At 35.0% G+C, this 25199-nt stretch overlaps 3 protein-coding genes across 5 annotated transcripts; all 3 read left to right on the top strand.

Annotated features, from left to right (window-relative positions):
* The first annotated feature begins 224 nt into the window (after window positions 1-224).
* On the top strand, window positions 225-5128 carry EMB3131 (Pentatricopeptide repeat (PPR-like) superfamily protein). Of its 3 annotated transcripts, none has more exons than XM_088211450.1 (3): window positions 225-3064; window positions 4556-4698; window positions 4837-5128. In XM_088211450.1, the coding sequence occupies exon 1, from the start codon at window positions 361-363 to the stop codon at window positions 2539-2541; it is 2181 nt and encodes a 726-aa protein (XP_088067576.1). In that variant the 5' UTR covers window positions 225-360; the 3' UTR covers window positions 2542-3064; window positions 4556-4698; window positions 4837-5128. The 3 variants fall into 3 exon arrangements, with proteins under 3 accessions (XP_088067576.1, XP_088067575.1, XP_088067574.1); XM_088211449.1 differs by having other exon boundaries at window positions 4556-4726; XM_088211448.1 differs by having other exon boundaries at window positions 4556-5128.
* Window positions 5129-5473: 345 nt separating this feature from the next.
* On the top strand, window positions 5474-9890 carry LOC110825317 (RNA-binding CRS1 / YhbY (CRM) domain protein). Its single transcript, XM_088211958.1, has 5 exons — window positions 5474-5817; window positions 6600-7050; window positions 7321-7722; window positions 8821-8986; window positions 9275-9890. Exons 1-4 carry the CDS (start codon window positions 5771-5773, stop codon window positions 8971-8973), a joined length of 1053 nt encoding a protein of 350 aa, XP_088068084.1. The 5' UTR covers window positions 5474-5770; the 3' UTR covers window positions 8974-8986; window positions 9275-9890.
* A 1019-nt stretch (window positions 9891-10909) lies between these two features.
* On the top strand, window positions 10910-25019 carry LOC110813167 (Protein kinase family protein). Its single transcript, XM_088211957.1, has 15 exons — window positions 10910-11055; window positions 12048-12317; window positions 13325-13499; window positions 14876-14959; window positions 15335-15576; window positions 16407-16644; window positions 17243-17322; window positions 17438-17522; window positions 20622-20753; window positions 20879-20992; window positions 21996-22043; window positions 22791-22875; window positions 24134-24190; window positions 24304-24405; window positions 24480-25019. The coding sequence occupies exons 2-14, from the start codon at window positions 12094-12096 to the stop codon at window positions 24402-24404; spliced, it is 1665 nt and encodes a 554-aa protein (XP_088068083.1). The 5' UTR covers window positions 10910-11055; window positions 12048-12093; the 3' UTR covers window position 24405; window positions 24480-25019.
* The last annotated feature ends 180 nt before the right edge of the window (window positions 25020-25199 follow it).

Below are 25199 nucleotides of genomic sequence, written 5' to 3'. Positions count from 1 at the left end.
ATTAATTAAAATATGGTCTTAAAAATAATATTAAATTTGTTAAATCAATTGATAGTATATTTTAAAATGAGTTAAAAATTTAATTAAATAATAATTTTGACTTATTATTTAATTAATAAATTAAAATTTTCTTTTGTTAACTAATTAAATAATAATTTTTAAAAACTTTAATATCCATAAAAACTAAATTAAACAAAATAATAATAAAAGAAATAATTTTTATTGCATTTTTGTTCTGAAAATTATTATTTTCTTCTTCTTTCTTTCTCTCCTACTGATTATTGCGTGCCTTCGCTGTGTGCAGTGAAATGATGAACCAGAAGAGTTGACAGACGAATCAAACGGCAATCAAATGCAGAAATGAAGTTGCAGAGAGGGGCGAAAAGCCCTACTAAACCTTACTTCTTCTACGGCCACCGCAAACCCTCTCAAAACCGCCCCGTCGTCTACGGTGGTCTCTTCTCCAATCGCCAGACCGTAATCCAACGGCCCCCCTCTCCCGTCCATCCTCAATCCCGATCTCAGCCCTTCGATCTCCACAAGTGGGACCCACACTATTTGTCATCATCTTCCTCCTCAGTTCCCGAACCTGGTCTCCCTCTCTCCGCTTCCAGTCGCCTTTCCCCGATTGCTCGCTTCATCCTCGACGCCTTCCGCAAGAATCGCGACCGCTGGGGACCGTCTGTAGTCTCCGAGCTCAACAAGCTCCGCCGCGTCACGCCCGATCTCGTTACTGAGGTCTTGAGAGTGCAAACTACCCCTGCCGCCGCCGCCATCGCTGTAAAGTTCTTTCATTGGGCTGGTAGGCAGAAAGGGTATAAACATAATTTTGCCTCCTATAATGCCTTCGCTCATTGTCTTAATAGGAATGGTTATTTTCGTGCTGCGGATCAGTTGCCGGAGTTAATGGAGTCTCAAGGGAAACCTCCAACTGAGAAACAATTCGAAATTTTGATTAGAATGCACGCGGATAGTAATAAGGGTTTAAGGGTTTATTATGTTTATCAAAAGATGAAGAAATTTGGTGTTAAACCCAGAGTTTTCTTGTATAATAGGATAATGGATGCATTGATCAAAACGGGTTATTTAGATTTAGCTTTATCCGTTTATGGGGATTTTCAGGCGGATGGGTTGGTAGAAGAGAGTGTTACTTTTATGATTTTGATTAAGGGGTTGTGTAAAGCAGGGAGGATTGAGGAAATGCTTGAGGTTTTGGGAAGAATGAGGGTGAATGTGTGTAAGCCGGATGTTTTTGCGTACACAGCAATGGTGAGGTTGTTAGTTTCGGTGGGGAATTTGGATGGGTGCTTGCGGGTTTGGGAAGAAATGAACCAGGACAGAGTGGAGCCGGATGTGATGGCATATGCAACACTTGTTGCCGGGTTGTGCAAGGGACAGAGGGTCGACGGAGGGTATGAATTGTTCAGAGAAATGAAGGAGAAGGGGATTTTGATAGATCGAACTATATATGAAATGTTAATTGAAGGGTTTGTTGTGGATGGGAAGGTTGGTTCTGCACTTGATTTGTTCAAAGATTTGGTAGACTCAGGGTATAGAGCCAATATAGGGATATATAATTCAATTATTAGAGGCTTATGTGATGTGAAACAAGTTGATAATGCTTATAAATTCTTCCAAGTCTCTGTGCAGGAGGATCTTGGGCCAGATTTCAATACCGTGAATCCCATCTTGGTGTGTTATGCATCCATGAAAAGAATAGAAGAATTCTGCAAGTTGCTAGAGCAGATGCAAAAGGTAGGACTTTCTGTGATGGACCATCTTTCGAAGTTCTTCTCAGTTTTGGTTGAGAAGGAAGAAAGTGTTATGATGGCATTAGAAGCGTTTGAGGAATTAAAGGTGAAAGGTTATTGTAGTGTTTCGTTATACAATATTCTTATGGAGGCTCTCCAGAAGAGTGGGGAGATAAAAAAGGCATTGTCATTGTTTCGTGAAATGAAGAATTTTAAATTTGAACCTGACTCATCAAGTTATAGTGTCGCAATTATTTGTTTGGTTGAAGATGGGGAAATTAAAGAGGCATGTTCTTGCCATAATAAAATAATTGAGATGTCTTGTGTTCCCTCCCTCCCTGCTTATTCTTCTCTTGCCAGAGGTCTGTGCAAAATTGGAGAGATTGATGCAGCCATGATGCTAGTTCGTGATTGCTTAAGCAATGTTACAAGTGGGCCCTTGGAATTTAAATACACACTGACCATTCTCCATATATGTAGGCCAGGCAACGCAGATAAAGTGATTGAAGTGTTGAATGAACTGATGCAAGAAGGTTGCTCCTTGAACGAAGTTATATACTCAGCTATCATCTCTGGCATGTGCAAACATGGAACATTGGAAGAGGCAAGGAAGGTTTTCACAAACTTAAGAGAGCACAAACTTCTTACAGAAGCTGATGCAATCGTATATGACGAAATGTTAATTGAACACATGAAGAAGAAAACCGCAGACTTGGTCCGATCAGGACTGAAATTTTTTGGTCTAGAATCCAAGTTAAAAGCAAAGGGCTGCACACTGCTAGCAACCTGAAATTTCGAATAGTGGTAGTATTTTTGTTGCTTTTAGATGTTTGATCTGTTGCTACCGTTGCCAAGAGCATCTTCCTTTATGCAGCTGCCTGTTTGTCTCACTCATGCAAACAAGAGATAGATGATCCATGTCAATTATCTCTCTATTGTTTTCCATTGAAATGAAGATCAAGTGTATTTTGTGTGTTGCAGCATTCTTAGGAATTCTGTCTGCAAGATACATGAGTAGTGAAGCGCATCAATCTAACTGAAAACAGGGAATGATTTTGTCCGGTTTTGTATAAATAAGCCACTTGATAAAGCTGGCCCTTCAATGAAAGAGAATAAGAATCTCAAAGGGGCTGAAATTTCTCGAAAGGAAAAGTTGAATGAATTATGGTTATTTCGTTTGAAAATTGCAAGTGGAAAAGAAGATGAATTCTTCAAATCCAGAAAGTAGCATTGGATACAAAATAATCTATCGGGGAAAGAATTATATTCAGCGAATGTTTATGTCTCCTCCAGATGCTCTATCAAAAACCAAGGTATGTTTTTGATTTTTCTCCCTATATTTTCGAATTCTCTGTGAATGTTAAATAGGGTAAACTAAACATTTCTCCATTTTTTATATCACGGAACCTTTGCCTTTTTTCCACTTTCTTTTGAATGCTGGTCTTTCAAACATACAATACACAACTTCAAAACTTTTTGAGGGAAAACAATGATCTCTTCTTATATTTCATTGCTTTTCTTTTCTTCTCCCTTTAAGGTGGAGGGGAAATGGAGAGGTCTTGTACTGGTTATTGAGGAATAATATACCCCTTCCCAGGCCTTTCTGGTAAATACAAGTTTTGGAACTTTGACTAGCAGGTCAGGGATAGAATATTACTCGATCACTTAAATATACAAGATCAAGCTTTTAGGCCTTTGCAAATCTCGACTTCCCCCACAAAAAAGAAATGAAACTGATAAAGGAAAATAAGCTCTATTCCAATCTTTTCTCATTCATCCTTTAAGGTGGAGGGGAAATGGAGAGGTCTTGTACTGGTTATTGAGGAATAATATACCCCTTCCCAGGCCTTTCTGGTAAATACAAGTTTTGGAACTTTGACTAGCAGGTCAGGGATAGAATATTACTCGATCACTTAAATATACAAGATCAAGCTTTTAGGCCTTTGCAAATCTCGACTTCCCCCACAAAAAAGAAATGAAACTGATAAAGGAAAATAAGCTCTATTCCAATCTTTTCTCATTCATCCTTTAAGGTGGAGGGGAAATGGAGAGGTCTTGTACTGGTTATTGAGGAATAATATACCCCTTCCCAGGCCTTTCTGGTAAATACAAGTTTTGGAACTTTGACTAGCAGGTCAGGGATAGAATATTACTCGATCACTTAAATATACAAGATCAAGCTTTTAGGCCTTTGCAAATCTCGACTTCCCCCACAAAAAAGAAATGAAACTGATAAAGGAAAATAAGCTCTATTCCAATCTTTTCTCATTCATCCTTTAAGGTGGAGGGGAAATGGAGAGGTCTTGTACTGGTTATTGAGGAATAATATACCCCTTCCCAGGCCTTTCTGGTAAATACAAGTTTTGGAACTTTGACTAGCAGGTCAGGGATAGAATATTACTCGATCACTTAAATATACAAGATCAAGCTTTTAGGCCTTTGCAAATCTCGACTTCCCCCACAAAAAAGAAATGAAACTGATAAAGGAAAATAAGCTCTATTCCAATCTTTTCTCATTCATCATTTTTGCCTCTCCTTTCCTCAGTCATCGCACACGGACTGTAATGGGTCATATGGTGTTTAAGTCTTATTTCTCATGCTTCAAGTATCTGCATTACCATTATACTTTATATATTTGGAGTTAGTTTCCTGCAGAATCTTCGGTTTTTTTGACCCAACTCAGTTTTAACTGAGCTATGATACCCCTAATTGATTAATTGACATTCCGTGACTTGTAGTTCGATTTTCTACTGAATTGAAGATGTCAGTGTATATTTAAATGCTTTTTGATACATATATTGCAGGCCCTGGAAAAGTATCGGTGTAAGCAATCTCTCGAAGATACAAATCATTTCATTGAGAAGCTGGAGAAGGAGCTAGCCAGAAGAGTATCATAAGCATGATGCTCAACTTAAGAAAGGAAAAGTAGGATGGATGACAAGATATTGTGGGTGGCATGTGATGATATCAGTCTGGTGAACTGTGTTTTTAACTTCTTACCAGTTTCTTGTGAAGCCATAGTTTTTACTCATTTGCTTCAGTTTCTTATTACATTTATAATCATACCTATCATTTGTATGAACAGGGTATTGTTGTGAACTGCATTAAGAAGAAATTCATCCCAAGTGCAGTCTTGTTGAAGATAAGAAGATCCCTGGAAAACCATTTGGAGATTGTATATATATATATATTTTAAACCTTGATCTTATTCAATTATTAGATTTTAGTTATCTTATATGTAAATCTAGTCGAAGTTTACATATTCGATATGTAATTCAACCAACACTACTCGTATTTTTAATTTTAAAACGATAGATTTGTATCTCGCCTATCGAATGAGAAGTTACGAAAATACATAGCATAAATTGAGCATGGAATTACTCAAAGTTAGAACGTTAAATTTATTTAAATATTTGTTTTGTTGGTGTCGAATTTTTTTTCTTATTCTACAAGTTCGGAATTCGAATTAAATATTACGAGTTTTTTTTGTTGAAAATCAATGATAAAATTTAATTTTAATAAGCTTTAAAAATTATTTTTATTAAATATATTATTTTTGTTTTTTAAATGATAATTATTTACAATTATTTTTATTAAATATTAAATAATTTTTGACTAAATTTTTTTAAAAAATATTATTTCTTTTCCCTTAAAAAATAATTCCAATTTTAAGGCAAAATGGTAATTATATTATTGCCCTTTTTCCTCCATTGTTGAGCAAAGCATTATATATACCACTATGACCCAGCCGCTTCCTTTTTTCCTTTTCACCTCCGCCGTCCTCCGCCGTCAGCCACCATGGAATCTCCAGTTATTTAGAGAGAGAGAGAGAGAGAGAGAGAGAGAGATAAAGAGAGTAATACCCATGTTGTATATCAACAGTGAAGTTAACAGAAACCTCTGTGATTGACAAAAATTGAATGATCACAAAAGCTGCGATTTTTATCTTTTTCAGCAAGTGATCTGGGTCTATTTGGGTGCTTTCTTAACCATGTCCGGTTGTTGAAATTCACGAATTTATGATGTTGGGTTTAGCTTCCCGTCGATTTTCTCGCGGTTTCTCAAGGTGCTTTCTCTTTTTCGTCATCTCCACTTCGTCTTTTTCCGTACTTTCAATTACATATTTTTACTTGTCTGTTTGGTTGCTAATTAAGTGTGGGAAAACTTTTATGTTAAGTTTGTTAGTGCCTCTGTTCCCTTTTGTTTGGTTGCTGAGAAAGCGGAGGAAAATGAAGAAGAAGTCCTCGAAGAAATAAAGTCTATTATATCCCAACGAAGTGAATAATTTCAACGTTAAACTTATGCCATCATTTTTTTAGTTGGGATAAGTTCTTGGCTGTTATTTGGCAAGCAAAAGAACATGATCGATTAGTTTCAGGAGGGAAGAAAAGAAAGTTTCTTTTTTTTTTTTTTTGGGGCAACTGAGCAACTAGATATAGAAGACAAGTTGAATTTGTGAATCTGGTGGTTTGAGCTGGTTCAAATTTATATATTTGGTTTATGTGTGCATCTATCTCATACTAAAACCTAGCAAGTTCCTCGAATTTATATCTCCAGGTCCATGTTTTGGTTCCGTTTGCAATTGCTAGTTTTCATGTTGTGCTAAGTATGTTGCTCTTTTTTTCATACTTAGAGTTGTCTTCCTTGTAATCGACAATCACATTTTCTAATATTATGTTTGGGATTCCTTGATAAAAATTAACTGATGTCTTCTGTACATTTTGCTCCTAATTATTTATATTTCTTTTCTTTCTCAATATATGAATGAGACTTTTGAATGAGATGTATTTTATGTCTGTTTATCTTACTATAGCCTTTTCGTTGATGGATTCTGGTTTCTTTATGTAGGGATTATTTATTCTGGCTGTGTTGTCTAGTTAAAAATGAGTCTGAAATCTCACTGCTGCCAAGAGCATATTCCTTTATGCAGCCGCATGTTTATCTCACTCATGTGAACAATAGAAGCTACAGAAGCACGAGACCTTTTGTAGAAGATCCATGTGAATCATTTTCCTGTGGGTTTTCTTTGAAATGGAGACCGAGCTACTTGAATTGTCAATCTGTAAGATACATGAGTAATGCATCGATTGAATTAAAAACAGAGGATGACGTTGTCAGGTTTTCTATTAATAAACCACTTGATAAAACTGGCCCTTCAATGAAAGAGAAGAAGAATCTCAAACGTGCTAAAATGTCACGAAAAGCCAAATTGAATGAGTTACGGCTCTATCGTCTTAAAGCGAAAAAGAAGATGAATTCTCCAAATCCAGAAGTTAGGATTAGATACAAACTTGAAAAGGTTGGATCCTATTCTTGAGCTAGTCGTATATTCAGGTGATTAGTGTCGAAAATTTTCTTTCTTTATGGGATTAGATACATGATACACAAATATGTAGCTTTCCAGTATTCGGGATTATTAATTCTCATATATTTTCCATGGTTAATATACGACTGTTTTGGCTTCTCTTTAGCAAGGGAATAATAGTTATATTATGATCGATGCATTCAATTTGAACTCATCAGGAATCTTTCTAACTGTTTCGAGTTGTTGCTTGCTGTTACATCTCAGGCCAAACGGAAGGAAGAATGGTTGATTGAGAAACTGAGGAAATTCGAGGTTCCTAAGGCCCCGACTGAAGCATATGATCCGGAAATTTTAACTGAGGAAGAAAGGCATTACCTAAAGCGTACTGGTGAGAAAAAGAAGAATTATGTTCCACTTGGGAGGCGTGGAGTATTTGGAGGTGTTGTTCTCAATATGCATCTCCACTGGAAGAAACATGAAACTGTAAAAGTTTATTGCAAGCCTTGCAAACCAGGGCAGGTTCATGAATATGCTGAGGAACTTGCTCGACTGAGCAAAGGCATTGCGATTGATATAAAGCCTGACAATTCTATAATATTCTACCGGGGAAAGAATTATGTGCAGCCAAATGTTATGTCTCCTCCAGATACCCTATCAAAAGCCAAGGTATATTTTGGTTTTTTCCCTGTTAATCTGTTTGTATTCTCTTCGAATGTTAAAGTAGGATAAACTTCCAGTTTCTTTTGAATGTTTGTCAGTAAGTAGGATAACTTTCGAACAATATTTCAAACATACAACGCAGAACTTCAAACTTTCTGGGGGGACACAAGGATCTACTCTTATATTTCATTGCTTTTCTTTTCGTAGTCTTTTAAAGTGGAGGGAGAATGGAGAAGTGTTGGTACAGAATGGTTTAGGTTTTGATATGCTCAATAGATTAGAAATTTTAATTCTTTTAGATATAAAATTATTGTACTATTTTTGAAGTCTATTATTATAGTTTTAGTAATTTTAAAATTTTATTCTCTTTTAGTATTTAGTTTTTTTATTTGTGTTAGTCGTATTATTTCAATTTTTAACAATATTAGTATTTCTTAGTTTAATACTATTTGGTGAAGGTTATTTAGGAAGCATTATAATTATTCTTACAATAATAAACTTCATTTAGTCAATAAAATATACGAGAGCTTCTAAATTTTCTTATAGTGTGATGCAATCAAACCCAAGCGTAATGCTTAATATGTCTTAGACATGATATATAAGAAACCTTAGGTGTTATGTTTGTATTTTTATCTCCAAATCCTAATTAGGCAAATTAATCATAATTTACCCGATGTCAAGTGTTGCCTTTCTTGTAAATACTTGTTTTAGAATTTTGACTAGCAGGCAAGAAATAGGATATTATGCGATTGTTTGAATACTAGAATAAGCTTTACCGCCTTTCACAAATTTGGACTTCCCAGACAAAAGAGAAGGAAACTGAAGAGGGAGAAAAACTTTATTCCTCTCTTTTTTACCATCGTTTTCGCCTCTCCATTCCTCACAATCATCGCTCGTGCACGGTGATGATTTAATCTGGTGTTCAACTCTTACATCTCATGCTTCTAAGGCTCTGCATTCTCGTATTCTTTGTAGTTGAACTTTAGTTTCCTGAGCTATGATAGGCCTAACTGGTTAACTGACACTATGTAATTTTCAACCGTATTATTTTTGGTTGAATTGAAAGGGTCGGTGAATTTTTGCTTCTGGATACGTATATTGCAGGCCTTGGAGAAGTATCGTTACGAGCAATCTCTTGAACATACAAGTCAGTTCATTGAAAAGTTGGAGAAGGAGCTGCAAGAGTATCATAAACATGTTGCTAAATTTAAGAAAGGAAAAGAGGATCAACCACAAGATGCTGTGGCTAGCATGTGACAGTATCGATATGGTAAACTGGGTTTTTGACATTTCTTGTGACATGATTGAGTTTCTTTTATCAGCACGTAATTTATACGAATTGGGTATTGTTCTGAGCTGCACAAAGGAGAAATTCATCTAAAGAGAAGTCTTGATCTTGATGAAGACAAGAACACACAAAAAACCCCTTTGGAGTTTATGTTATTTCTAAAAATTTAAACTTTTCCGTGGCGTTTAATTCAAGTATATTTCTTTCTATTCAATTGTTAACAATTGTTTCAGCTAACAAGAGACTCAAATTGACAATTCTGTTCGACAGAAATGGATCCGGGATGGATGTGCTAAGCAGATCTTATGTCAAACCTTTGATCATCATCATCATCCTAGGAAAACAGCTTTGCCCGGTATGATTGGATGCACATTTTTGAATAGAGAAAGAACGGTGGTCGTTTTCTCTTGGTTGAGTTCTCACATTGCTCCACCTAATGCCTTTTTCTTTCAAGTGGTGTCACAACAAAAGTGACACAATCGCGGAACATTGAGATCCGTACTGAATGAATAGAAGCCTAATGTGCCTCGTAGATATTTGCTGGCTATACGGTCGGGATACTCTTCATAACTAATCGGGTTTTGTTTGTTCCAATGAAGAATGGCTCCATTTGAGTTATGAATCTTTTCTGGAAGGCGAATGTATCCCTCTGATCTCAAAGGAACTAAACCAACTGATGGATGGTATTCGAGCCCTGGCTGTCCTTCCACCGGATCTGCCTGTACCCGAAGAGCAAGAAGAACGAGTTTCATTTGCAAACTTTTACAGGCAGCTGAGCATTTATCAGCAGTCATTGTTCAGTTCTTCATGTTTTAGTCTCGACAATGATGGTAACATCGATGACAACAATGTCTTTCCCATTCTTATTATAGAGATTTTTCAATCATCTATGGTGTGCGATTAAATTTTTATGTATTTTTTTTTTGAGTAAAAGTCAAATAGTATTACTTAACACGAGAGAGATACATTAGTTGACGAGAACAAACTCTCGTGTATTGAACTCAGAACGAGAGCAGACCTCTCTCGCTATTCGATGGACCATTGTCGAGTATCTTATTAAGTGAAACGTCCGGCCACAATGCCAATATAGCTCGGCAGTCGTAGATCGAATTTGTAAGGGAGCAAGGAATATATTAAATTATGTACGATAAAATTTATTAAATTTTTGAGTTAAATAAATATTTTATAATGATTAAATTTTTTAATAAATACAGATTAAAAGTTTGATATAATTTTTTATTTATTAAAAAAAAAGGAGCGAAAAACATATTATATATTTATGATAAATAATGAAGAGAATCATGTGGAAAATTAAATTATTCGATTTATATTTATATATTCATAATATATAAATATATTCTAAAAATATTTAATTAAATAACTCGCATAGTAAATAATTTTTATAGTAAATATAAAATTGATTTTCAGATTTTATTTTATTTTAAAATTTTATGAAACGAATTGTAGATTTTAGTTTAATTTTTAATAAAATCAAAATATTATTATTTTTTTAAATGGTTTAAATGCTTAACCAGGGTTAAGTCTTCCACACGGTTTCTAAACCCCTAAAGCTAACCCGGGTTAGAACATATTCCGCCACGTGTACGGCCAGGATCACCTCTTTCTCAAAAACGCGTTATCCCCAATTTGCGCGCCTTTTATGCCAATCCGACGTGGCAAATCATTTAATCGTGCCTTCACGTCAGCCGAATCGCCGGCTGTGACCGCCATTTTACCGCCACGTGTCTGTCTCAGTAGCTCAAATTTTCCCATCCGCATCCGGTATTCTTACCGGCTAGTGGGGCCGCTGTTAACTCGACGGTAACTTCTCAGTCACTGTCCCGTAACTTGCACGACGTTTAGTGACCAAATCCAGTTATTTTACTATAATACCCTTTCTCCATTTGCTTATTTACGCAGCAACCTGACCGTATAAATTCTTTTCAGTTGTCGCCGCGAATTTTTTTCTTTTTTGTTTGTCTGCAGATATTAAGTGAAGAAGACAGAGACTGGTTTAGTTGACAGGCTGAAGAGAAGACGAGAAATCTACTGTAAGACTTTTTTTTCTTCATCTTCTTCTTTCAACTTTCTTGGATATATGTATATCGAGCGAGGTTCGCTTGTTATTTACGTTATTCGGTTAATTTTGTAAGTAATTTTTTAGTCTGTGTAATGTTGAGATAAATTAAGTGTTTCATTGTATGATCGGCCGTTGTGTTTGTTGGGAATTCGATTTTTTAGTCTACTTTTTTTCTTTTTTGAAGCGAAAATTTGAGAATAAAATATGCTTGAGGTGAATTAACGCTTGGTTTTCTGTTGATTTTGACCGAATTATGGAGTACTTGTGTTCTTTATCTTGTTCTGGTGTTGAAGGTGAACTATATCTGAATTGAACTTTCTGATTGGTTGCCTAGACGACGGGAGAAACTTAAATTTCAAAAGAGTATGTATATCTGTTGCTATTTGCACGGTTTTTTATGATATTTGATGGAAAATCAGTTGTGGTTGGACTATAATTTGTAAATAGACAGATTTCAATTCGTAATCAATGCATTGTTTTACAATATAATGATATAGGCAGGCTGCAATGAAACTGCATATAATATGAATGTTCCTTCATTTTCAGTAATTTAATTTCCTGGCCACTTGGCCGTTTGGCTGTATTAATCAAAAGCTCAAAGCAATTCCATGAATTTTTTCTTTTTGGTTTTTTCTCCCCTTGGACAAACGCTCCACTTCCCCGATTTCACTTTTCAATTTGGATGATTCATTATGTAGTTATTTTGGGTTCTACAATCTTGGATTATTTTCTGTTATCAGAGTAGTTATTGTATATATTTTACCTTAGAGATTTTTAAAAGCTAAATTCCATTGGGTTTTACGGATATGGTTACTTGGGTTTTATTCTTTTGGACAACATAGAACGGCTTGTTCTTTTTCACCTGCTTTATTGGGTGAACAGTTTTCCATTACTTAATTCTATTTCATCTATTAGCAACTGATGGTAGATACTGAGGTTAATTCAAGTCTGCATTTTGTACAGGTGAGATGATTTAGGTACTCTGATTTGCCTGGGCAATTGGTCAGTCATGGAATCTACAAGGAGCTGGTTTAAAATTTTTCAACAAAGAACTGATAAGGTGAAAGGTAATCCTGCAAGCAAGAAAGAAACAGGAAGCGTAAAATCCACTGGGAAGCCTCCAGTAGATGAGGCCCCTTCAAGTATCACCAAACAGAGGGTTGCTGCAGCAAAGGAATACATTGAGAATCATTACAAAGCTCAAATGAAGAGTTTGCAGGACAGAAAGGAACGGCAAGTTACTAAATCTTATTTTCTCTGATGCTGCAACTTTTCTCTTTATTTTTGTCATTTTTGGTGATAAGACAATGACTATTTGTTGAAGCATTGTACTAATATTTCCTATGCTTGATTTGGAATTCTTTTGAAAATTTTAATTCAAACAACTGTATATTCAAAATATCTATCTTTTTCAAGTGTATCACAAGAATTAACAATTTGGTTTCTTAACTTCTCAACATCCTGAAGACTGATATCAGATTTTACTGGTTTTTGGATTCATGTATGCGGCAAATACAATTTATTTGTTACAAAATGTTATAGAACTATTAATTTAGAAATGGAAAAATATGGCGTTTATGCCATGGTTTATAGATTGGAGAAAATGAGAAAAAAGCATGAAGAAATAGGAAAATGGAAGAATGAGTAGTTGACTGAATTTTAAGTTTTGATTATTGAAACTGCTTGGTCAGAGAAAATATCTGTTACAATTCCTTTAAGGCTTGTGATTTTGGTTCTTATGGGTTTTAATGTAATAAAAATGCCAAAATTTAACAGAATCTGCTCGGGGCTCTGGTTAACTAGTTTTCTAGGTGATTTAAGGTTGACGTTAAGCAGGACTTTAACCACTCTGTGTATCATAGAGAGGGTTGGCAAGCAAATAGATCATACTTTGTTAGAATAACCTAGCGTATCTTGTGCTTTTCTAAATATTAAAAGTAAGATAGCGGTTAGCATGCTGTCTTTTGAATGTAGTAGGATTGTGTTTGTATGGACTTATGTTTTTAAATATAGTCATCCAGTGACATATATGCTGCTTCTATATTTTAGTAATCTTTCACCTTTTCTAGTCTCATCTTAATTTTTTGAAATTTATATTTTTTACTGGAATTCTAATTGACTTTATTTATCAATTTTGTTTTACTTGTATTTATCTTTTCCTAAATTGTTCTCTTCATTCAAACCAATGAGTAAATTGATAACAAACAAGTTCTCAAACATCTGTTAATACCTGAAAACAGTCGGTGTATCTTAGAGAGGGAGCTTGCAGATGCTGATGTTTCTCCAGAAGAGCAAATGAATGTACTCAAGTATTTGGAGAAAAAGGAGACAGAATATATGCGTCGTCAAAGACATAAGATGGGCGTTGAGGACTTTGAACTTCTGACAATCATAGGAAGGGGAGCATTTGGAGAGGTTTTCTTTACTTTTGAGATTGTTGTTAAATTTTCTTGTATTACTATAGTTATTGTCGAGATAATGAGGTAGGATAAATACGGTTGATTTGTCGAATTAGGTATTTGAGGATAAAAATCTATATTTCATACCTAGGGTTTCTTAGACATCATATCTAAGAAGTTTTAAGCATCACATTTAAGACTTTGATTGCATCATGCAACCAAAAAAATAAGAAACTCTCAAAAATATTACTGAATAACTGAATAATCAATAAGTGAAAAAGGTTTAAAATATTGTACTAAATCAGAGACAAGAATATTTTTGACAGTTTAATAGTATTGCTAACCCTACAGCCCAATGCCCCTGCCAAACTATCCAAATCTCGCTCAGCTTCCATTCTCATCATCTTTGATTTAGCAAGATTGATGCTGAGCCCTGAGACCGCTTGAAAACCCATAAAAAAACACCAGAGATTGAGCATAGCTCTCCTATCCGGCTCACAAAACAGCATAGCACTGTCAGCAAAAATAAGTGCGTAACCTTTTCAGGCATAACCCATTCTGCATCAGATAAGGTGGTCAGTTTCCTTTTTTATTGTGGTTTGTCACTGAAACCTTTATAAGTTATTCATATGTGGTTTCAGGAAAAGAAAGGTTGTTCTCTGTAGAACTGAGTTAATTATCAGAGAGATGTTCAAGCCATTGTTCTTGCATAAGTTCCTTAAAACTTTCAAACAGATTTTTAAATTTTGTCAAGACCTAGATTTGACAATGAAGAAGGAAAATCTTGATAAAAAGAGCTATCATGCACTTTCTATATTGCATTTACCAATGAAGGCTTGTTTTCTTCTATCCTGGTGCTGCCCTTCACAAATATAGTGCTGTATTGAATTTCACTGCTATTATTTCATAGTAGCAGCCTTTGCATTTGGGCAATTACTTGCCCCTTTCGACATGCATATGTAGCGGACAAAGTTGTTAATTTGTTTCTGAAACTTGCTTGTTGGATAAAAGTTATTTGCAACCTGGTTCTAGATTGCCCGTCTAATTTAGATGTACGTCAAAACCCTGTTTATTTTGATTTAATTGCTGTACACATTGATGGATCGAGGTATATATACATGAGGAAGGTACCATTGAAGTATATGATATTCATTTCATTTGTCAATCATTCTGTGAAGTCCTTTTTGTAAACTAAATGATTGTAAGTTTAATAGTTTATGCTTGGTGATTCCGTCCATGTTGTTTTGACCTTTCCACATCTGTCACATGGAAATAATCTAATTGTCTTCTTTCCCTTTTCTTATTTCTTTATAATAATTGAGGTGAATGTTGACCCTTTTTTTATTTGTAAATTTCATATGATAATAGTGACACCTATAATTTCTATATTAGGTGAGACTTTGCAGAGAAAAGGCTTCTGGCCAGGTGTATGCCATGAAAAAGTTAAAGAAATCTGAGATGCTTCGCAGAGGGCAGGTAAAATTTAGAACTTAATGCTTTTTTTCCTCCATGTCTCTTCCCTTACACTTTCTGATTGGCTTCAGCAATAACATGAAGTCTATCCAATTTATGAGTAACCCAAGCCTCCCTGGTAGAACTTTAGGATTGATAACAGGTCCTAGTTTAGTTGTAAGCTCATTTGGAAGTTAGAATTATTTGTAAAATATGCTTAGACAAGACAAAGCTTGGTGCAAGAAGAATGTTAACGTTGAAATAAAAGTGGTAACGGGAATTTTTTGGAAAATTTTGCATGCTGTGATACGTGGATAATCTTCCTGAACAACTTTTTTGGTCCATTTTACTTTCTGCTTATTTGAATGCTCTCTCTCTCTCTCTCTCTCTCTCTCACAGGTAGAACATGTTAAGGCTGAACGGAACCTCCTTGCTGAAGTTGACAGTGCTTGCATTGTCAAACTGTACTGCTCCTTCCAAGATGATGAATATTTGTATCTTATAATGGAATATCTCCCAGGAGGTGATATGATGACATTACTTATGCGCAAGGATACATTGACTGAGGATGAGGCTCGATTTTATGTTGCGCAGACAGTCCTTGCAATTGAGTCTATCCACAAGCACAATTACATTCACAGGTTGATTTCATTTGTTTTATCCTTCTTCTCAGCTTTTAGGGGATTTTTTCTCCACTATTTGTTAGGAAACAAAATGGCACGAATAAATGTAGGGATTTTTAGCCACTCGTTTTTTTAGCTGTTCTTTTGCTGTTATTTTCGTTCCTTTTTAAATTTCTGTAGCTTAGCCGTTAGCACTGCACCAACCCGTACCAGGTGCCAGCTATAGTGTACCAGGTCTGCAAAGTTGGTTATTCCTATCCAATCATAGTTCTAGGATATTACTATGTAAAAGCCGTATGACTAAGCTGTAAAAGGCATGAGAATATTATGAACCCAACTCTCTTTTTCTCACTTTTACTTTCCCTCTAATCCTTCTTCTATTCTTCTGTTTTCTGCTTTTCTGTTCCCTAACTTCCAGCTCACTCTTCACCCAATCCTAACTTGCTAAAAAAGGATCCCCTGGGTTGATGAGCCAGGATCCTAACACTATTCTACCTGGATTATGTTGATGATAAACCTAAAAAAGGTGGATATCATATGAGAAAGATTTTACCTGTTAAGGTATTGAAACTTGGATTTTAATAATGGATGTAGCTATGCAACTTCATTTAATTCTTTCCAGATTAGTGGTGCTTTTTTCTGTAAGTGAATGTATACCATTTCAATGGTCCTGTCATTACATCCATATATTCTGTAATGGTTCTGTCAACTCTCTTCTTTCCCCAAATATTTTATACTATGCCCTTCTGTTCTTGTCTTTTTTCCATACTACCGAAATGTGCTTTTCATTGAATGTTAAACATGTACTTCAAATACTTTGTAAAACCAAGTGGTCCTTTTATTTTCAGGGATATCAAGCCGGACAATTTGTTGCTTGACCGTAATGGGCACATTAAGCTCTCAGATTTTGGGTTGTGTAAGCCCTTGGACTGCAGCAAATTTCCAGATCTGAAGGAAGAAGATGATGGAGTTGGCGGGAACTTTAATTGTTCATTAGAGAGTGATAAGCGTTCTAACCTTCCACCTGTGCCAAGGCGAACACAGCAGGAGCAGTTATTACACTGGCAAAAGAACAGGAGAATGTTGGTATGCTCTGTATCTATATTTTGTTCATCTTTCCAGATTATTACATTCGGGTTGTCTGGATGTCAGAAGATTACCATCTAGATATTAGACATTTTTATTTTTAAATAGTGCCTTGTAGAATCAATTAACTATACGTATTTGGTTGCCAAGTTGGCATACTGGGCTTTATTAGCCTTGATTTTCAATTGGCTTATTATCTGCAACGGCAGCAGCCTTGTATTGTCTCAATGTTTCTATAATACTTTTCCGGCTTCAGCTTAGTGTTCATATCAATCTTAAGCATTATCAGATCTGAAATCACAAATTTAAAATTTGGTACTAAGTTTTTTGAAGTTATTTCTTTTTTTCATTTACATTCAAAATGGGTTTCCTGTCTGCATGGATGTTCGCTTGTCTTTATTTTGGGGTCATTTAGATATTCTGCATGTTGTTTAACTGCCAAAACCATCCTTTTAAAAGCAATTTGTTCTCAAAATGTTAAGAAATATTAGCAGTTGATGTTCAGATGTCATGGTTCAGTTAGGTTATTGTCAATCTTTACACACCGCCTTTAAGTTGACTCTCTTTAGTATGGTAATTCTGTCAAAATGCCATGCAGGCTTATTCTACAGTGGGTACTCCTGACTACATTGCTCCAGAGGTATTACTGAAGAGAGGATATGGAATGGAGTGTGATTGGTTTGTTACTTTCCTTAGATATTACATCCTTTCAATCTTCTGTTTTACTTTTCAATGAATGTAAATTCACTTCAACTCATGCTTATTTTGATAATCTGGAAGTTGTTTCATTTAGGTGGTCTCTTGGAGCAATTATGTTTGAGATGCTTGTGGGATATCCACCCTTCTATTCTGATGAACCATTGGCTACATGTAGAAAGGTATTGTTCAGCTCACTGTTCTGTGTATAAGACTTTGATATTGATAATTACATATGAGATGAGCTATTGCTTAGTAATAGGCACTTACAATTTTGTTTAACAGAAAAAGGAAAAGAACCAAGTTAGTATTTTTGTTGTTGTCCCTTCTGAATGGCTTAAGAGAAACTCCTTCTGGTAAAGGTTCCTGTCAAGAGGAACATGTTATCAATGTTCCTCACCTCTTTCCCTGTCAAAAATTTGGTTAAACCAAGTGGGATAAGTTAATAATAGAATCTGAGTGAGTGAGAGAGTATCTGAGTGCGATTGACGCTGTCGATGAGTCCGCAACGGCGCCGTCTGTCTAGGGCCATGGTGCAGGGTCCACTTAAGTTTTTGCCGACTGGACAAAAGTCTTTTGACATTGTTGGAGAAGGGGATGGAGTACGTATTTTCGAAAATGGGAAGGGAACAAGGAAATCGATTCTCTATCAAAAGGAGGAGGCGGAATGGTTACGGGGAAGCTTTAGGCAGTTTTGGTGGGAGAAAGAAGAGGACGGCTGGGGAAGATACTGGTGGAAAAGGAACCATACTCTCTGATGGCTTTAAGCATGGTGCAGGGAGAGAATTTCTTGGTTCTATCTGAGAGCTTTGCTGGAGGAAAAGAGGGTATCGAACAAATCTATATCCTGGAGGGAGAGAAGGCTGACGGGTGGTGAAGATTCATGGAGGCAATTTATGAGGTCCAAGGGGCCGATTTGCTAGAACCAGATTGGTTGAAGGGGAGAGAGAAGATGGAAATAGTGCAGGTGAGTGGGGATGATCAGGTATGAAGCTCTGTGTCGGGGACATTCTCAGTTAGCTGTCCTTGTTGTTGTGAGGAGATAGAGGTTAGGGTGAGCGGAAAGGAGAAGGTGACGGCGGTGTCGCTGTCAAAGATTTGCTTTTATGATTCCACTTGGTGTAATCTTGACCTCAAGTTTTGAAGTAGTGGAGCATCAATATAGGAAAGGCTTGTATATGCTCATCAAAATCTTCAAAAATTTGAGACTTTTGGTAATCTCCAAAAAAATTGGAAGTTAATTAAAATCATAGATTCCTTGGGATCATAAAAGCAATGGGATAAAATAAAATTATCCAAAGAAATTTCTTCAATACAGTCGTTATGGATGGAAACAACTTCAATAGCAGGAGATGAAATAAGATTGTTGAAAGGAGGGAGTTCCTTGACATCATCATGAACAGAAGCAACTTCAATTGGAGCCAATATCTCTTGAACTGCTGCTGGTGGTTTAAGTGGAACATCAAGTTTTTCATCTCCTAGCGCATGAGAAGTGTTAATCTACTATTAAGCTCAGTCTTTAATTCTTGCAGAAAATCTCATGCTTTCCTTGCTTTTAAGTCTATTTCGTAGTCAATATTTAACTGACAGCAGTTATCAATATAGACAACAGCCGTTGAGAGAGATTTTAACATGGACAACATTTTGGGTGCATTGACATTGGATGCAAATTAATTGTGGATGTATCTAAATACTCTCCATGCATCCATAAACCACCAGCAGCAGTTCAAGAGATATTGGCGTATTCAATATTGAACTGACAGCAGTTATCAATATAGACAACAGCCGTTGAGAGAGATTTTAACATGGACAACATTTTGGGTGCATTGACATTGGATGCAAATTAATTGTGGATGTATCTAAATACTCTCCATGCATCCATAATGACCAAAACCTTGACATAACACATGTATGTAATTGGGTAGATTTTATGGTGAACTTTAAAAGAAGTTTATTTAACTTTATGTCGAGTTAAAGCTGATCTACTCTAAAAGTGATTGTAAGGTGCACATTATGGCCAATCTGATGTGGTGGAAAATTTTGAAAGTTTTTTTTTTTCCAATGAAAAAGAAGTGGTGGAAGATAAGAATAGAAGTTAGGTGATGGTGCCAACTGATGTGGGACAAGTAATGGTAGAACAAGAACTATACTACAAAATACAAAAATAGAAGAAAATATGATGAAGAAAATAGAAGAAGAAAGATAGTCTAGAGTAAAATAGGGATAAATGTGAAGAAATATAGGAAGAAGTAGAATGAATAGGATAGATCATAGAGAGTAACAACCAAAAGAACAAACAAAAGGAGAGTTGATAGAGAATAAAACCCCAATGAAGGAATTTTTAATTTATCATCTTCTTCCCTTCTTTGGTGGTGGGTACTAGTCTTTATATAGGCATTAGTTACAATGATTAGGAAAAATTATGAAAGAGGAAAATTTAAAAGTTTTAATTTCTGTAATATTTAAAATTCATCTAAAAGGACACTAAAAAATATTGTTATACCTCAATCAATAAGTATAAGTCTAAAAGAGAAAATCTAAGAGATTCTAACTCCTTTACTGTTTAAAATGTACCTGAAAGGAAACTAAAATATTCTAATGTTAAAATAAACCTAAATAACATAAAAAACAAAATAATAATAATTACGGAAAGATTTCTTTAAGAGAAAATTCTTTCCAGAATAAGATATTTTTGTTCTGCATTACCTCCATTGCTGGATCAGAGGGGAATTTGTCTTCATCTTGTCAAAGGCAAGGTAACAAGTTTTATACATGCACCCATGAAGAAAGTGGTATGTGGTGAAAGCCTACAAAATGCCTACTTATGGTTTTATAGCAACAGTAAGGCTGCATGTAGAAGATGAAAGCAGTTTTACTGTTGGTCAAAGAATTTAAAGAGAGCTTTGACTGAATTCAGTTGTAAGAAAGCAATATAGCATGAATAATCTAACAACATCAATCAACATTGTTCTTGAATTACAACCCAGCTTTTGTGGAAGTACTTGTATTTATAATTTTTTGTAATTTATAATATTCTAATTTATAGTGGAATATCTATACTCTAAGCCATTGTTTGAACATTTGAATTTATGTTTTCATCAATGATATACTATCAAGAGCTTCACTTTTTTCTATACGTCCAAGTCGTATCTTTTCTATTTGTTAAATCTAGTCGTCATGACAACATGTATTTATCAAGATTATGCTAGGTCGTTTTTCATCTTTGGGATGATCTCAGGGTATTGCATCTAAACTTTGACATTAAATATTTATGTGTGCAGATTATAAACTGGAAAGTTCATTTGAAATTCCCTGAAGAAGCAAAACTCTCTGTTGAGGCTAAAGATCTCATTCGTAAACTCCTTTGTAATGTTGAAAGGAGGCTTGGAACCAGAGGAGCTCATGAAATCAAAGTTAGAATTTTCTCTATCCTTTCTTCTCATTCGGTGTTAAGTAAATGAGTGATATGCGTTTCTCATTAAATATTGCAAAATGAGTGGTTTTCTGAATTGGATGGCTGACTTTATTCCTTGACCAGGCTCATCCATGGTTTGAGGGCAGTGAATGGGACAGATTGTATCAGATGGAAGCTGCTTTTATACCGGAAGTCACTGATGAGTTGGATACACAGAACTTCGAAAAATTTGAAGAGGTGAGAATTGACTATTGTTTTCATTTGTTTCTTCTTTTAGGGATAAAGAACTGTTTTCATCATGTTGCGTGTTCTTATTAGTGTTATTGTTTGTCAGATGTTAATGAAAATTGTTCATTGCTAATACCCTTCTGCACCGAATGGCTTAATATTTTCTTGTCATTTCCAAAGTGTATTATATTCTGTAATTGCACTTAGTTTTGCCATGACCATGAAGAAGTGGGAAAGTAGATGGTAATGAAGCAAGGTTTTAATAGAACAGACTGCTTTCGTCGTGCATGCTCTGTTTTGAGGTGTGAGGATGCCCCCTGTACTTTAACTTTCATCATGCATGCTCTTTTTTGTGCGTGAGGACACTTTGTCTAGGTGGTTAGAACTTTGATTAGGAAGTTAGTAAGGACTTCGGTGAAAGGATTTGAATTTTTTCGTTACAGAATTAGATTAGGAATGCACATGAAAAAGTGAGGAAGCTGTGGTGGCTTGCATGTAGATATCTGCAACTTAAGCAATAGAAATTAGGAAATCATTTATCAAATAATGAGTTCACATTATTTTACTCTTAGAGCTGGAATGGTTTTTTTCCTAATGAACCCTAAGTCAAGGTAGGTTCTGAAGAAAGGAAATAAGTGAAATAGGCTTCTTCCTTGCTTCATGATTTCCATTTGAGCCAACCTGTAACCCGATCCTGATAATGGGACATGACACCCTTGTTCTTCATCCCCCAAGAGAGACTAAAGAAATATTTTTTGTTCTGTTACATATTTTTTGTGCCTGCAAAGCTGTTTGGTTCCAATATTGAGGTGCTGGTCTTTAATATAATAATCCTCTTAGGGTCTATTAAGCTCAGTTTTAGAGGCAAGTATTATCGTTCTTATACAATTTTACGCCGGAGTCTGAATCACCAAAATTTTAGGTGGATTTTGCATGTTTTTATGGAACTATATAATACCTTTTCTTTTCTCCTTTCAAACAAACAGTATATATATTAATTCTTTGTATGCAGATGGGGGCTCCTGTTAAAACCTCATCAAAATCCGGCCCATGGAGAAAGGTGAGTTTCTTTATAGTGTCCAACTATTTAACACATATTTACTGTTTGTTGCAGAACTACTTTTTTTATGTAGCATATCACTAATCTCTTTTGTACTGATCTAACTTTTCGAAGCAAAGTTGGGCACAGTGAAGGCATGTTGTATCATAAGTTCTAGAATAAATTCTTGGGCTGGAGAAAAGATTAAGATTTTTGCCTTAAGGTTATGTCTGAAACAAATCTTAAATTTGTGGAATTCATTTGTAAATCAATATTTATGGACCAATCTATTTCAAATTTCATCAATTTTAATAGGATGTGGAACACAGTGTTCAAAGTGAAAGTAAAATTTCATATATGCTCTTTTTTTGTTTTTCTCATTGTAGTACAATTTACAAAATCTCCTAGTTACTGCTCATTTCTTGTTTCATCATAGTAGAATTTACATATTCCCCTAATTATCCTAAATGTAGATTTGGAGATGAATTCTATATTATTTTTGGATTTTTTTCCAAAGGTAGCTCTAAAGTCATATTCAAGTGAAAAGATAGTTAATTTTGCTCATAGTTTGTAGTCTCAGTTATCCTATAATCATAATAACATTTTCAATAAATTTAATGTGCGTTTGGCTGCACTGTTTCCACAACTTGGAACTGAAATCAAGCCTTGAGTTCCTTTAATATGTGTAGCCCTAATTCTTTCTCTAATTTATTTGTCTGCAGCTGGGGACTTTAATGATGGATTAACTCATCATTTTTTTCAATGCAGATGATTTCTTCCAAGGACACGAATTTTGTTGGCTATACATATAAGAATTTTGAGATTGTCAACGAACATCATGCGTCTGGCATAGGTCAGTTTGCAATTGTTTATTTTAATGATGAAGAGATGCATGCAGTAATCCTTACAATGGCAACTGATAATTGCATAGAGATATACTTATTCTGCCCCATTTTGATAGTATATTGAAAATCCAACTTTTTGAAGGAACATCAATCATAGCATTCACATGGGAGTGAAATGCAGAACTTTCCCTTCACATTTTAGCCTATACAGTGAGAAATGTCTTAAGTGTAAAGATTTTTGACATCGGAGTTTGTAGAAAGATTTTTGCAACAGTTTCTATATGTTTTAGCAAATTTTAATACAAATAAAGGCAAAAGGTGTTATTTTGCTTTAACATCCCCCCAAATACAAATATGCTTTTGACTTTTCAATATTTGTAAGCCTTTAGGAGATTCCAGACTAAATAGATGGATGATCAAAATAGAACAGAGGGAAAATTTTATTGAAAAGTTTTGTTCCGATATTATTGTTCTTATACTGTTGTTTCATTTATTACGGATCCCTTTAGATGATATTTTATTCCAGTACATTTATTGCTATCCCAACATTGAAGACATAATGTAACTGTTAGTTTGTTCTTCAATAAAGACAGCCTTTGCATCCTGGCATCCTACTGACCCTATTGCCAATTTTGTTCGTTTTAATTTTGTACATCTTATGTTCTCTAGTATCTGTATAATAGACAACAGATTCCCTTAAGTCATTTAAATTTTTTGTTTACTTATCTTCTTGAGAGGAAGAATATTTCCTTATGACTCATTTATGGAAAGGAGCATGGTTGTAATATTTCGAAAAAGAGTTATTAAGTGACCTCTTTGTAATCTAAAGTACAGATAATAAAATGTTTCTCCACTCAAAGAACCAAAAGACAGTTGTATCTTATATACATTTGTAATTTCTTAAAAATAATTACTAATAGATATATTTTTAGAGAAAATTTGTTTTGTGCCGAGGAGCCATGTTCATTACTGAAAAAACCACATAAAGTGTAAAAATTTATCATTGAATCATATGGCCCATTATTTTCCCTATATTAGACGTACCAAATTCCTATAGCATTATTTATTCTCTTGGGAGTATCTATTGATGCTTTTTTCAGATTAAAATGTTATCGATGAATATTTATGGAACTACATGTTTATTTGATATTAGTAGAGTGTCTTAAGGCACAAAAGGGAGGAGAAACAATGAGTCTAGCAGTAGCCAGATACGCCATTCTCGTTAAACACGTTTTCTGAACATTTTGTTTTTTTACTGGATAACAGCTGAATTGAAGAAAAAGACCAAGACTCCAAAGAAACCAACTATCAAGTCGTTGTTTGGTAAGAGAAAACATTTCATAGTCACTGGTTTGTGTACCATATGTTATCAATTTTAAATTTTTGTTTGGTTTGATTCTGAATCGATTCTCATATCTGTCAGTTTTTGCTTTCAGATATGCCTGATATCCCAGATGATCCAGCTGAAGAGAGCCCTGGATCATTGCCTCAAAGCACTACACATAAACAGAACATTCTTCGTAGATACCACAAATAGTGTAAGTGATTCCACAGCTCCTGCAAACAGTTGGAAAATTGAAATATTTCTAAAAACATATATATTTTTTTCCAGATAAATACAGTAATTTTCCGGCAAAAAAAAAAAAAGAGAATGTGAAGCTGAAAGTCTTGCTACAGAACCGTAAAGAATTACAGCTCGTGCCTGAGAACTTGAGCGAGTAATTGCGAAATCTTGGATTGCATAGAATTTGCCGGACTAACTCCAATCTCTAAAAGTACGAAGGCTACAGATTGATGACTTCGCTGCCGAAAGTTTGATCTGTGCGCACTTACGCGGTAAAGTATCGTTTAAAAATTCTCGTCAAGATGCTGTAAAGCTATACTATGAGGTCATTCTGCTAACCCTCCTATGGATTCTCCTTTTGGTATAGTCCATTGAAGCATACTCCATACTTTTATGTTCTTGGTTGGTGGTCTGATTAGTTTATTAATAGTAGTAGCTAACCGCCCAATAAAGCTGCATATTCAGGAATTGTAGAAACCAATCTAACTTTATATACCATTCGTATCATAAATTCATTTGTTCTGTCTGTAATGGTGCTTTAAATTCATTGGAAAAGTTCTTGAAAAAATAATCTTTTGTTACTAAGAATTTTATGGGTCTCGTACATACATGCACATATGTATTGGGTCATTACAGTATGGAGTGGGAAATATACATATATATATATATGTATATGTATATGTATATTATTTTCTCTTATAATTTTGATTAGCATTCACATTATATTTTGGTTCGTGCATTGTATTTGTAAAAGAAATAATAAGAAAG

This window comes from Carica papaya, chromosome 9 (genome assembly GCF_054855325.1).
Source record: "Carica papaya isolate Zhongbai chromosome 9, ASM5485532v1, whole genome shotgun sequence".
Taxonomy (NCBI): domain Eukaryota; kingdom Viridiplantae; phylum Streptophyta; class Magnoliopsida; order Brassicales; family Caricaceae; genus Carica; species Carica papaya.
Note: the sequence above shows the minus strand (reverse complement) of the source record. Positions and strands in the feature narration are given on the sequence as shown.